Genomic DNA, 14,623 nt, shown 5'->3' with positions numbered 1-14,623 from the left:
TCACTTTCTGTCAATATTAAAACATACCTTCTCTATCAAGACATCAAGAAGATAAATCAGTTCTAAGGACTTACATGCAAATCCGCAGATGCTTTCAGCTTTTCAAGTATATGTCTGGGACACCAAGAACATGAATTGGAGAGTCCTCTAGTTAGACACTTTCAAAAACTGAACCTACCCTCTAGACATTATTTGACACCCACCCCCTAAAAATATATATATCATTATATGGCCTACAATCTAATACAACTATCTTCCTGACAAGCCAGGATGAACACTTCTCAGTCTCAGCTCTAGTGAAGAGCAAACCTTCATCCACTTTAAAGACAAAACACAGACAAAAAAACTGGAGTCACTTATACCAAATTCAGAAAGCAACTATGTACAAGACGACAATTTTAATATGGTTATAGGATTCCCAGGCAACTAATGTAGATAAAATAGCTGCAGGAAATTCTCTTTAGCTTGTTTAGCAACATGCAATTGCTTAATTCACATTATTGGACAACAGTCATCAATGCTGAAACCTCCAAGAATAACACTTCTATTTGCTGCCTTCTATTCATTTCTTTGCTAGCTTTACAGCTTCCAGAAAACACTGCAAGAGAGACAAACCACATTTTTCACAGTTAAATAAGCAAAGAACTTCACAATGGTAATACTGACCATCCACATTTTTTTCTTTATACCTGATGCCCTAATTAGTATCTTTATGATTACAGTCTACTTTTCTCTGAGTTAAAGAACTATTAATGAAGCACTTCCTCCTATAGCAAAGATATGCCTGTATTCAGACTACTATGGACCTCTGCATTTAAGAAAAATCTTCTCAAATATTACTTTTAACATATCTAAACATTTAGAAGTCATAAGCTATAAGCAAAACTTATTTAAAAGCTTTTCATACCTAATAACTTTTCATACCTAATAACTTTATAAAAACATAATTACAAACTTGTAATTACAAGGACTTGTAATCAAGCAGACTTTGTTTTAATTGAAAATCTGATGCTGTCTCTCAATAACCTTATCTTTCAATTAAGATAATTTAGTCTTCAAACACCATCACAACAAGAAAGCTCGCTAAACTATTATAAATACAGTAATTTAAGTAAACAGTAATGCATTGTATCAGCACAGAAAGACTTAAGTGGAAGCATAAGAATTGGTACTGTGCATGGTCTTAACATTTCTGTTAGTTGGGAAATTGGCAAACACATGAATTCTATGAACAGAGAATACTTGAACTGAGGAGAGCTTTAAACAGTAACAAGTGCAAGAAAATATTAACAACCTAACCCTGCACTCATTAAATTCAATGGTGAAATTTCTCATTTAATAGCATGGGATCAAGGTCCTGAGGTTTTTGGTTTTGGACAATAAAGATTCAGCTTATGAGAACACAGGCTGAAGGGTTTTTGAAGGTGTTTCAGAACTTGCCTTAACACACAATTAAACACACACAGAAGAGTGACAAAAAAGGAGAAAATGAACAACGGGAACAAGTGATATACCTGATTAGGTTTCAGAGAACTAAGTAGCATTATGGCTCAGTCAAGCAGACAAACTGCCTTCATCCTAACTCATAGTTTTATACACTTAATCAAGTTTTTTCTTTCAGCCACTGATTACTTAACACATCTGGTATCAGTACAACTCAATTTTCCTTGTAAACTCTTACCTTTACACAAGGCTAGATGGAAAGATGAGGACAGACTGTTTAACAGGGCCTACTGCAATAGGACAAGGGGTAATGGTTTTAAACTAAAGGAGAGAAGATTCAGGCTAGACATGAGGAAGAAATTTTTTTACAATGGGGGTGATAAAACACTAGAACAGGTTGCCCAGAAAGGTGGCGGATGCACCATCCCTGATGACATTCAAGGCCAGGCTGAACAGGGCTCTGAGAAACCTGATCTGGTTGAAGATGTCCCTGCTCATTGCAGGGGGGTTGGACTAGATGACCTTTGTAAGTCACTTCCAACCAAAACAATTATTTGATTCTATTAAATTTGTTATTCTATTTAAAAGGTACATGCTATTAGAAGGTGCTAAAGCTAGTAGCTCAATAAAGGCAAGGCTACCACAGTGCCATACTCCCAGCTCCAAAGGGTAGCAAGACTGAGTGAGCAAGTATTTCCACATACACACAACACATACACACAAAGCCAGCCACACAGATCAACACTGATGAAAAAATAAAGCAACACTCTCACAAACAGCACCAATGGCTTGTTCCTGATCCTCTCTCTGGCTGATCATGAAAAAAGCCCATTAATGGAAAACACATACATATGTACACTATTAATCCCTCCAGTAGCTGGCCCCTAGATCCCTGGTCTCCCCCATTCCGGGCAACTGGGCATGTGAACTCCCAAGGCCTGCAGCCCCACTCCAGCTGCTGGTACTCAGACTTCATGCACGTGCACATACACACACACATACTGTGGATTCCTCCAGTAACTGACCTTAGACACTCAGTCTATGCAGTAGCTGGCCCCTGGATCCCCTGGTCTTCCAGTTGTCTCACACAAAGACACACAGATAAATAGGTCTCTCCAGTAGCTCATCCAGACTTTTGGCCTTTCCAGTAGCTGTCTCTCAGACCCTCTGGTCTCTCCAGTAACTGACCCAGACTTAGAAACTCTTCAATACCTGGCTCCCAAGCCTCTTTTCCTACTTTCTGGCTAGTCCAGCTTGAAGTTTACTAGCTATTACATGCACCCACACAACTGGAAGGCACTTCAGTTGCTGGGACCTCAGGCTCATGAGTCCCTATAATTCCACAGCCCCTTCTCCAGTTGCTGGTATTTAGACCTCCATACACGCACAACAGAGAACCTTCTCACCTAGGAAAAAGTTAGGAAGCTTAATAAGACAGAACAGACTGCATTGATCAGGCACAAGGCATGGCCAGACAAGCATACTGATCAGCAACCTGTTTACATGTGACTGGGCCTTTTATCCCCTTATCCCTCTATTTTCCCATGCTTATTCCATCCAATCCACCTTGATACCTTTCTTCCCTTGCCTTTGGGCCTTCCCCTAAATACCCCATACTAAGTCTTACACAATCCCAAAATGCTCTTCCCCTGCATCCTGTGAGCCCTATATCCCTGAAAGCAGAACGCACACACCCCCATCTCCCAGAGTCTGCATAGTAATATAAAGAGAGCCTCTCTTGTTGACTCCTCTCAGCAGGTCTCATACCCAGACAACGGGCTGACTTGCAAAAATAAGGGTTTCTTTAAACCCAAAACGATACATGTGCACTGAAAAAAAATTATAGTAGAATATAAAAAAAAAACCCTACGCTGGATCATTTAAGTGGTAGAGCAACTCAACTTTTAGGTTCCAGACAGTTGTCAAGCTTATGCAAAATAGAGCTTCATGAAATATCTCAAAACCAAAAAATTCATTTATACATACTGAAAACCAGTGAAACTACTGAGCATGTCACTACATAGCCATTACCACTTAAAAGATTGAATCCTGTTGGCAATTACTAACCTAAGGATATTTAAATCATGTCAACAATTACCCAAGGATATGTAAATCAGTGGACCAGTTTCAGGTCAGTTTGCTTTTTTAACTAAGAGTGATTCGAAGAGCTCTTTATCAGGAGCTCCTGTCCTTGCAATTTGGACAGCCTGGAAGCTGCACAATTAGTTTAGTTTGTTTAACATATCTTGAGATCATCAGATAAAGTGTCCTTTAGATGAACTTTGCTCATTATGGTACTAAATATCACACCCACAGGACCGAAGACCCTTGCCCAAGTGAAGACCCCAACCCATAAGCATGCATAATACAAGAAAATGATTGTGTAACCCTATGTAAATTACTAACCAATCCTGGAAAGGGGGGTGTAAACCTGGGAAGACACTAACCAAAATCAAAAGTATAAATGATGTAAGTACTGTGAAGGTGTGCTAACTTTGTGGTTTTATCACCTAGCACCTGACATCGCACAATCTCAGAAGGATGTGGAACTGGGGATTGCAGTCAGTTCATAACAGTTTGTCTCCACAGCTCCTTCTCCTCACATTCTTTCCCCTGCTCCAGAATAGGTCCTCTCCACAGACTACAGTCCTTCAGGAAAAGACTGTTCCAGCATGGGGTCGTCTCCACAGGCTGCAGTTTCTGCCACTAGCCTGCTTCTGCACCAGATCCTCTCCATGGGCTACAGTTCCTTCCTGGAGCCTGCTCCATTGTGTCCCTCTCCAAAGGCCACAGGTCCCACCACTGGTCTGCTCCCACTTCTTTCTATAGGCTGCAGGGAAATATACCTGCTATAGCACTCCTGAGCACCTCCTCCTCTTTTGCTGACCTTGCTGTCTGCAAGTTAGTTTCCTACACTTACACTCCCCTCCCCCCTTTCTTAAACACACTGCTGCACAGCATTTTTACCCTTTCTTAAATTTGTTTTCACAGAAGTGCCATCAGCTTCAATGACTTCCTCATCTTTGACAACGGTGGGTCCCTTGCAGAGCCAGCCAGAACCACCTCTGCCCAGCCCCATGTCTCTTCCCACTGATGCCACCCCTGCAGGTCAAACCGCCCCCCCAAAAAAAACCAAACAAACCTTGCCACTTAAACCCAATACATGTGAATGACATTAAGGATCATATTTACATAAGAACTTCAGAATTAGCATGAGTTTACATTAATAGTCAGCTGAATCTCTGATGTGAAGTTGTAAGAACACCACAGAATATCAGACATTAGATTCTCTACAGCAACCTTTTAGTCTCAAATAGTTAAGAGATGTGAAATACAGAGTTTGAGATAGAATCCAAAGTTCTAATCCTTCAAACTGGAAACCAGGCAGTATAACTTTTTATGTGAAAAAAAATCACTGCATAGTCTAGTTACACACTGTGTGAAAAAGCACTTCTGTTAATCAGTTTTGAATCAGCCTCTTTAGTTGTAAAACCTCCTGTTCTTCTACTAAAAAAAAAAAAACAAAAAAAAAAAAACAAAAAAAAAAAAAAACACACTATAGGCACTCTTCATCTATATTATTTAAGCTATTAGTACTTTTTAGATACTCTTTGTCAACCCTGAAGATCAAGATTTTTTCAGTATCTATGCACGCAACAGTCCTTTGTTTCTCTCTCCCCATCACCTCCCCAGTCACATCAGTTCCTGAGTTCTTTGAAGTAGATTCAAGCTGCATACAATAGTTTATAACACTGTTATAATGAAATCCGACAGCGCTGCCTGAATTTAACTGTTTGTTGCTCTTCTTACAACTAATTTTCATAGTTAAAACTACCACATTTATCCACCTAAATTTCCATAGGGCAAGAATGCATTTTGTTGGGAAGTCTCAGCCAAAACACTTCTAAGAACTAAAACAGTAGAAGAGCTACTAATTTGCAGGTAGAGTTGCAACTGTGAAGGGCCAAAATCTTCAGTTAGACTGTCATGAAACAATACAGTGATAACAGCCACCTGTAACCTCTTCTCCAAGCAATTTCCCTGGCATTTCTCAAGAACTCCACAGAAAATAATACAGCTTTCCACAACAAAATTCGACTATCAACATCACAAAAATATATTCTTTCTATAATGCCTCATCTGGTCCTCTCCTACATACAACAGCCTCCTTCCCTATACACCCTTGAAAAGGCAGAGCACAACAGAGAAGATAATATGTGGCTATGTATTAGGTTGGTGCAAAAGTAATTGTGGTTTTTGCATTGCTGAAATTTGTCGTTTGATATTGGAATACATTCTTAAATACATGTGGTTATGGTATACATCATTTTAATGCGCATTTCTCGCTTTGTTTTTTGCTACTGACTTATTACTTGCTGTTTATTTTGTATTTATTTTAGACTATGGAAATGATGTTAGACAAAAAGCAAATTGAAGCTATTTTCTTATTTGAGTTCAGAATGGGTTGTAAAGCAGCAGAGACACCTCACAACATCAGCAACACATTTGGCCCAGGAACTGCTAACAAACGTACAGTGCAGTGGTGGTTCGAGAAGTCTTGCAAAGGAGATGAGAACCTTGAAGATGAGGGGCACAGTGGCCAGCCATCTGAAGTTGACAAAGACCAACAGAGAGCAATCATCAAAGCTGATCTTCTTCAAACTACAGGAAAAGTTGCCGAAGAACTCAACAGCTCATTGTCAACCATTCTACAGTTTTTTGGCATTTGAAGTAAATTGGGAAGGTTAAAAAGCTCGATAAGTTGGTGCCTCATGAGCTGACCAAAGATAAAAAAAATTGTTGTTTTGAAGTGGCATCATCTCTTATTCTACACAACAACAACACTTTCTCGACTGGATTGTGACATGCAACAGAAAATGGATTGTATATGACAACCAGCGATGACCAGCTCAGCGGCTGGATCAAGAAGAACCTCCAAAGCACTTCGCAAAGCCAAACTTGCAGTAAAAAAAGGCCATGGTCACTGTTTGGTGATCTGCTGCCAGTCTGATCCACTACAGCTTTCTGAATCCTGGCAAAGCCATTACATCTGAGAAGTGTGCTCAGCAAATCAAAGAGATGCACCAAAAACTGCAACGCCTGCAGCTGGCATTGGTCAAAAGAACTGGCCCAATTCTTCTCCACGACAACATGTGACCACATGTTGCATAACCAACGCTTCAAAGGTTGAACGAATTGGGCTACAAAGTTTGACCTCATCTGCCATATTCACCTCACCTCTTGCCAACCAACTACTACTTCCTCAAGCATCTTGACAGCTTTTGGTGGGAAAAATGCTTCCACAACCAGCAGGATGCAGAAAATGCTTTCCAAGAGTTCATCGAATCCCGAAGCACAGATTTTTACGCTACAGGAATAAACAAACTTATTTATCATTGGCAAAAATGCGTTGATTGTTATGGTTCCTATTTTGATTAATAAAGATGTGTTTGAGCCTAGTTCTAATGATTTAAAATTCACAGTCCAAAACTGCAATTACTTTTGCACCAACCTAACAATTTCACAATGCATGTATTCAAAGAGGGCTAAATTAAGTTTCTCTGCACAAGCTATTTTTGGCACATCCCAACTCCTGAGTGCTCAACTTGACAACCTTGCTGTTCCGAACAGCTTGTCGAATGCAGTAACATTTTTCATATTTTATCAAACACAGTAGCAGCCAAAACAGAAGCATGATTATCTACAGTGATACCCCACAATCTTTCCCAAGTTGATACCAGTGAAGTAGACATTTCAAGGTACCCAAAAATTTAACTTCTCCGTATTGCTTTTTCTTTTAACACAAGTTAATTTCACTCATCTACATCAAGGCAACTTATTCTAACCTTATAACTAATATAAAATTAACACTTAAAACATGTTAAACGGAGAACAAAATAAAAACATTAAGAAAACTCAAGACAAACCAGGTTCCTACAAAAAAAAAAAAAAAAAAAAAAAAATCACAAAGTACAACTGCTGCTGCAGCTTCATATCTTTTCAGTTTCGATGGGGTTTTTCCTTTATATAAAATGATATTTATGTCAACAACGTATTATTAGAAAATAACTATTTGCACTTTTAAAAACATGCAACTTCAAAGAACATTTATATACATTTCCAATTTTTAACAAAACCACATTTAACATTATTTCCATACTTCGATTTCTGCTGATGAACAGACTGAGAAAAACGTTATTTCCTGCACTACAAAAAAAACCCCTAACATCCACTAGAAAAACCTCAAAAGATAGCCTCTATCAATCAGAAACACATTTAAAAAAAAAAGTTTTGATAATTCTTCTCCTTTATTAAAATATCACAACACTGAACAAGGCATCATACAGCTTTTGTAGCTTTAACCAGTGCAATCTAACGAGTCCACATCCTACTACCCTGCTTTAAATCTACCCTGGATATCTATCACAGCAGCAGTTTACAGAATACTTTCTCCAACAAAGCCACAAACAAAACCTTTTTATTAACCCTTATTTTACTCACTGTTGTTAGCATTTGCCTCATTATCTGCATAGGATGCAGATAATTCAACACCACCACCCCCCTCCCCCGAAAAAGTACCCACACTCCACCAAAAAACCAACACACACAAAACCACATCTTAATCAGAAAAGAGCCAAAAGGATTTGGTACCTTTACTAGATTAAAAAAAAAAAAAAAAAAGTGTTAGTAGATTCAGGCAAGACTGGTTATAGATAAGCAAGCATATACACATTAAAAAAATGCTGTAGCTATACACTGAATAGCCATCATAGTTTAGTTCAGCATCAAGCTACCAACTCTCCATCTAGAAATATTATTACTTCCAAACATTTACGTCTTCTAGCACATTGCTTTTAAAACATTAAGATTAAATAAAGATATCACCATTCCTTTTAAAAATATTATTCTCACAGCTCTAGGAGAATCAAACTTATGTATGGAGACAGGTGTTAAACTTAGTACCTAACAGAGCAAAAAACTATACTTTCAATATACAAGGCAGAACTTCTACAGAATATTTTATAACAGTGCAACTACCAGTAAGAGATAGAAAACCAAGCAAGTTTCTTTACTAATATCACACACAACTTCTCTCTACATAAATTCTCTTTAATTTTTTTCTCCATTCTTCTTTTTTATTAACCCTTAACTATTCACTTCACTTACTCATAACAAAAATAAAAATGCAGAACAAGGACAAACACACAAATTAATTAAATTAATTGTATTATGATCTCTCTACAGAATTTGCTGCTGCATTGGCATGTTTCCTCTTTTAAAAGACAAAACTAAAAAAATTAAATTACTTCTCAACCTGCCAAAGTTACCAAAATACAAACTACACCTGAACAAGACCATGAAGACTACAAAAACTCTTTCTACCAATCCCAACACCACAGTTAATTACATGCATGAGTTCCTCCTAAGCCTGCCGTGCAACCCCTCCACCTTCATTATACCAAAGCAGACGACACCCCAATTCACTTCCCCTGGATGCCAGGCCACCCTCCTTGTATCACCTTCCCTCAAGTAATACTCTCCCCGTACCTCATGCCCCACAGTCCTTTCTCCTCCCTGCCCTAAGAAACCTGGAAGTACTTCCCCCTCACAGGGAACATATCATACCAAGCCTACCTCCCCTTCTCCTTTTCACGACTCCCAGGACATATCAGCAAGCCACCCTAACACATACCTCCCATCCCTCTTACATCTTCCTCTTTTCACCCAAAACAAATTCCTCCAGAACCACCTCTCAGGCCCATCCTTTAAAAAGTTACATAAGAGGAATGAAAATAAACAGCTCTCCTGTCTCCTTCCCTCTATTAGCTGCCTCGGACATACTCCTTGTCCAGAGCAAGGCACGGCCCAAGTCGCAAACTAATGAGGGATGACAAAGACTAGGCCTATTTCAAGCTGCAGCAGGCCCTTCAACCTCAGCGAGCACAGGCCTGGCATACGTGCTTAGTGGCGACAGAAAAGGAACTTGGGGCCTACCCATAACAGACACAGCCACCACCTCCCCTCCAGCAACGCTACAAAGCCACGACTGACCACCGCCTTCCTCCTCCCTCCATGGCCACTTTCCACAGGCCCCGCTCTCGGCAACGGCGGCGCCGCCGCCATGTTGACCCACCTCACACGGCAACATGCAAGGCCCTGACACCGTATAGGACTCAAGGACGTATCTTCTGTCCCCCCCTCCCCCTTCCGCGGCTTTGGGTGTCTCACCTTCATGTCGAGACATCCTAATTTTGAGACTGCAGCCCAGGCCTAGGCTCCCGCTGGGCTGTTCGGGCGTCGCTTTAGTCTAGGTCCCTCACGCCTTACGCACTGCCCCCCAAGTGCGAAGCCGAATAAGCAACAAAAAAGGGAAAAAAAAAGGGGGGGGGGGGGGGGGGGGGGGAAGGAGGGGCAGGGATGAAGCAAAGAAAAAGTAGCTGTTCCAACAGCACCGGCCAGCCAGCCGGCTGGGCTGCCTCTTTCCCTCCCTCCCTCCCTTAGGGGGCGGATCCACCAGCAGCGACTTCCCAGGCGCCACGATACAGTGAATCTTAGGCCCCTCTTCCTCTTCCGTTGCTTTAATCTACACCCCTCTTCCTCTGTTCCCTCTTCTATTGTTACTGTAAGAATACTGACTCTTTTTTGCACCCGTTAGCTCTTTCCCGTCCTAAGCTCAAGGTCTCCCAGTTCCTTTCCTTCTCCACCTGTTTTGTTTTGTTGTGGTTTTTTTTTTTTTTTAATTCTTTCTCTTTTTTCCTTCGTTCTTTCTCTGTCCAGAAGCTGCTGCTACTGCACACAGGAAGGAAGAGGAAATATATAGCAAATAGAAAGGAGGATCGACACCACTCAACTCAGGGAAAGCCATGGGGTTTAGTGTAGCTTACGTGTACTGGATGAGGCTTTCCCCTTCTTCCTCCAAAGTAGGAAAGACTGCTGTTTCCAGACATTCACCAGAGATACAGTCTCCTCCACCATTTTGGCCTCTGACAACTGTCCATGTGCCGCGAGAGACAGGGAGAAGAGTCCCCCTCCTCACACCTGTTGTAAAACACACTGCTGTAGCGGTAGGGCTGCACCTTTGCAGGTGCACTGCGATCTCCTTCCCTCACCCTCTAGTAAGGACACCAGAGAGCGAGGAATGGCAGCAAGCCGACAGCAGCCTTGAAGGAGGGGACAAGTTCAGTGAGGTGGTTCATGATACTTCCCATTCCCTCTCCAGTGTGGCTTGCAAAACCCTCTCTGTAATTCGAGGTGTAGCAAACAGTGATAAATCTGACTGACACATGCCCTGATGATTCCTTGCCCTGTCCTGGCTGCCTGACTCCTGCAATGCTGAGGGTGCTCAGGTAACTTCTTAATCAGCTGAGAAAGGTAAATGCCAGCCTACCTGCAACAGTGCCATATTGCACACATGTAGAGTTTACCTAGTCTTGATAATTCTGTTTCTGCTTAGACTGTGAAGTGCTGAGAGGTGAAGAGAAGACGACCTTGTGGCCACAGTAACATACTGATTTGTCATAGGTGAACTAAGTCATTTTGTTGGCATATTCCCATACTTTTCTGTGTATTTTTTTTATTTCATTCTGCCTCTTACTAGTGTTAGGCTCCAAAGGATAGGGATGTGCTTTCAGAATGGGGAGGGGGAAGCTCCAAACCTTGCACAGTTCCTGACTGCTGCAGGAGCTTTCCCCTAAGAGGTTTAAGATAGCAGCAGCATGCTTGATTACTGTGACAGACGTGTCCTAAAAAATGAGAGCCACATAGTTGGGAAGGAGGGAGGCAGAACCTTATAAAGAATTATGAAAAAGCAAAAAGTTTGTGACTTGGAGAATTTTATTTGCTTTCCCTGCAACTTTTTGTCTTTTGCAAAAAGAGTCTAGAGAAGAAATTGTAAAGGAAACACCTATCATGGGAGGGGAGAGGGAGATGGGGGAAGAATGGATAGGATGGAGGAGGGGTGTGAGGGGGTAGGGAGAGGAGGGAAGGAGAGAAGGATGAGAAGGAGATGGGGAAAATGGGGAGGGGAAGTTGGGAGGGGGACAGGAAGGGAGGGTAGGTAAGAGAGAGGAGGAGGAGACAAAGGGGCATAGGGTTGAAGGGATGGGGAAGAGGGGAAAGTAGGGAGAGGGGGTTGTGGGGGAGGGGGAAAGGAGAAGGGGTTGGGGGTAAGGGGGAGGGAGTGTGGGGAGGTGGAAAGAGGGAAGGGTGGGGAAGAGGGCAGAAGGGGATTGGGGGGATAGGGATTCAGGAATAGAGAGGGAGGAGGGTGTTTTGCACCAGGAGGTGCTGGTTCATTATGATCCCAGTAAGAAAGGTGTTTAGACTCTGTAATGTATCATTTTAAATGCTATTTATTAGAGCTAACACTATAAAGAAGGAGAGGATAGTATAGATAATGTTTTGTCCCTTCAGATGCTGGGAACCCCAAATTGTGCAGTGTTGAATGGGTCTCTGATCAGGGTGTAGCACACCATGCAAACCCTGTCTGTTGAAAGTTGTTGTCTGTTACCCCATTTTGATAACTTGAGCTCTTACAGGGTCTTCTTACAAGAAAACAACTCTCTTCATTTCTACTATCAAACAGAAATAACGTTTACATTATTGCTTTAGATTAAGTCAAGGAAATGCAGGGGGTATAATTACTGGTACAACTGTTACAATAAGCTGGCTAAGTTTATCCTGTGGCTAAGGAATATGTGCAGCACAATGCAGGCCTGGGCTTACTTAGGTTAATTGTTGTGTAGATCACTCTGTAGATTCCTTACAGAGAATAATAGAGCAGGGGCACAGAGGAACCAAGCACTTCAGAATAGGAATAATGCTCTGGGCACTGGTGAGGACAAACAAGACTCTTCAAGGGATTCATCAGAAGTAGGTGAGCCAAAGCCTTGTGTCTGCACGAAGGAGAAAAGATATATGATAGTTACTGGAGACTCCTTCCTACAGGCAATGGAGGCATCAATCTGCCAACCTGACCTAATGTCTCAGGAGGTTTGTTGCTTGCCAGAAGCTAGAATCCAGGATGTTGCAGAGGGACTGACAGGGCTTGTCTGGCCTTCTGACTATTACCCCTTTCCTGTTCTTCCATGTAGGCAGGAACAGTGCTGTTAAGGGTATCCCAAAGTTTATCAAGAGTGACTACAGAGCTCTGGGGATGACGGTAAAGGGCATGGAAGCTCAGATGGTGTCTCCTCACTCCTGCCAGTGCAGGGGAAAGGCTCATGTAGAACCAGACACATTCAGCAGATCAACAACTGGCTGTGGGGCTGGTGTCATACAGATAGGGCTTTGGCTTCTATAATTATGGGTCCCTATTTGAGGAGTGAGGACTGCTGATCAGGGATGGGATACATTTGACAAAGTGGTGAAATAAATAACTCACACTTTTTCCATGAATAAACAGCGTTTAATCCAAATCCTTAATTGTATTCCTTAAACATGTGTTCATTAGAGCATAAGCAAAACAGCGCTGGGTGTGTGGGGGATTCGCTCTGCCCAACACACACACCTTCTAACAATAAGAGGTGTGCTTAAATACAGTAAGGTATTACATATTCATAATAACCCCAGGAATGCCTATACATATTCATAACCTTTCCCCGCTTCTGATTAAAATGAGTCTCAGATAATCATTTCCGTAGTCTCCTCCTTGACCCCTCCCTGTTGCGCCTGCGCAGTGTCACTTGGTGGTCTTGAGAAGGGGTCTTTGGGGGTCTTTGGATGAAGGCTCCTTCAGCTTTATCACAGTGAACTTTTTACCTTTTTGGCTCATTATGATGAATTGGTTGGAACTCAAGCTGCCAAGTCGACCGAAACCAGACTGGCACCCCCTTTTGCTGTAAATCTTGGCTATCTTGTCTCCTCAAGGTTACAGCTGGTGCTGTAAAACTTCTTATCTTGACATTCGATGAGGTTCTGTTTTTTCTTAACACAATTGGTTACATAGAGCTCTAAACTAGGCATTCATTATGTGGCTTAAAGTGTTAGTTCATTAGTAGGCACTCATTATGTGGTTGTGTCCTGGTTTTGTTAAAAAACAAGTTTCTTTTTTAGTGAATTTGCCTGTCAGCTAAAGCCTTCATATTAGCTGCATTTTCCTGGAGAACCAGATACATGTTTTGGTAAACATAGCAATGGAATGCTAACTTATTGATAAGGACAGATTCACATCTTGCGAGAGGGGTCACGAGGAACAGATGACCAAGAAACTGACCAACTATGTATAACATTCCATTCACGTGAATACTTCATATAAAAGTGGGAGATCATGAGGATCTAGTCCTTTTTTCCCTTTTTCGTCCCTTTTGCTTATGGCTGACATTAGGAGAGGATCTTGCTAGTCATCCCTGCGAACTGAGGCCTAGTGAGAGACTGAATCCAGCTCCGGTTGGCTGCAGAGTCCAATCCAGGACTTTGGTTGCCAGCTCTGCAGTTGCTGAGACTTTCAAGATTGGTTTTGTATATTTTGTATTATTTTCTCTATTCTTATTAGTAGCATTAGTAAATTCATTCTTCAGTAACCTGAAAGATACTTACAGAATATTGTTAATCTGGTTTATGGTATTACGCAGCAATTACCATCATACAATTCGCGTGATGGGAGTGTTCTCACCCAGAATCAGATCCCCCTGAGGTACACAACGGACTCCTCCATCTTCTAGCATTACCCACCAAGTGCACCCAGGTCCCTGAGCAAAAGCAGTCCCACGGATGGGTTTGCCTTTGTAAAAGGCAAGAGTAACCCAGGCTGTTTCCCCAACACATTCTTCATGCACACTATAGGAACTATATCCCCTTCTACAGTGTGTGGAAGCTTCAGTTGTGCAGGGCCAGCTCAACTGGTAGATTCCCTGATGTTAAGTAACCACGTGGACTTTGCTAAATTTGAATCCCAGTTTCTAAAAGTTCCACCATCCATTCCTCTTAGTGTAGTCTTTAACAGTCCATTGTACTGTTTGATTTTTTCTGGAGGCTGGTGCATGATAGGGGATGTGATATACCCACTCAATGCCCTGCTCTTTGGCCCAAGTGTCTATGAAGTTGTTCTGGAAATGAGTCCCGTTATCTGATTCAGTTCTCTCTGGGGTGCCATGTCACCATAGGACTTGCATTCAAGGCCCAGGATAGTGTTCCGGTAAATAGCATGGGGCACAGCCTACATTTCTAGCCATCCAGTGGT

The 14,623-nt window shown here is 41.8% G+C and overlaps 1 protein-coding gene across 4 annotated transcripts in view; it reads right to left on the bottom strand.

Moving 5' to 3' along the window:
- Positions 1–9,937, bottom strand: part of LOC135577081 (E3 ubiquitin-protein ligase KCMF1) — an 83,408-nt gene extending 73,471 nt beyond the window's left edge. For 2 of the 4 annotated variants that reach the window (XM_065044761.1, XM_065044762.1), the window contains exon 1: positions 9,496–9,607. In XM_065044761.1, coding sequence (XP_064900833.1) covers positions 9,496–9,592 — 97 coding nt within the window. In that variant the 5' untranslated portion in view covers positions 9,593–9,607. Of the gene's footprint in view, positions 1–9,495; positions 9,608–9,672 lie in introns of those variants that run through there. The other 2 variants (XM_065044763.1, XM_065044764.1) reach the window with 2 other exon arrangements.
- Positions 9,938–14,623: the final 4,686 nt, after the last annotated feature.

This window comes from Columba livia, chromosome W (assembly GCF_036013475.1).
Source record: "Columba livia isolate bColLiv1 breed racing homer chromosome W, bColLiv1.pat.W.v2, whole genome shotgun sequence".
Lineage (NCBI taxonomy): Eukaryota > Metazoa > Chordata > Aves > Columbiformes > Columbidae > Columba > Columba livia.
Note: the sequence above shows the minus strand (reverse complement) of the source record. Positions and strands in the feature narration are given on the sequence as shown.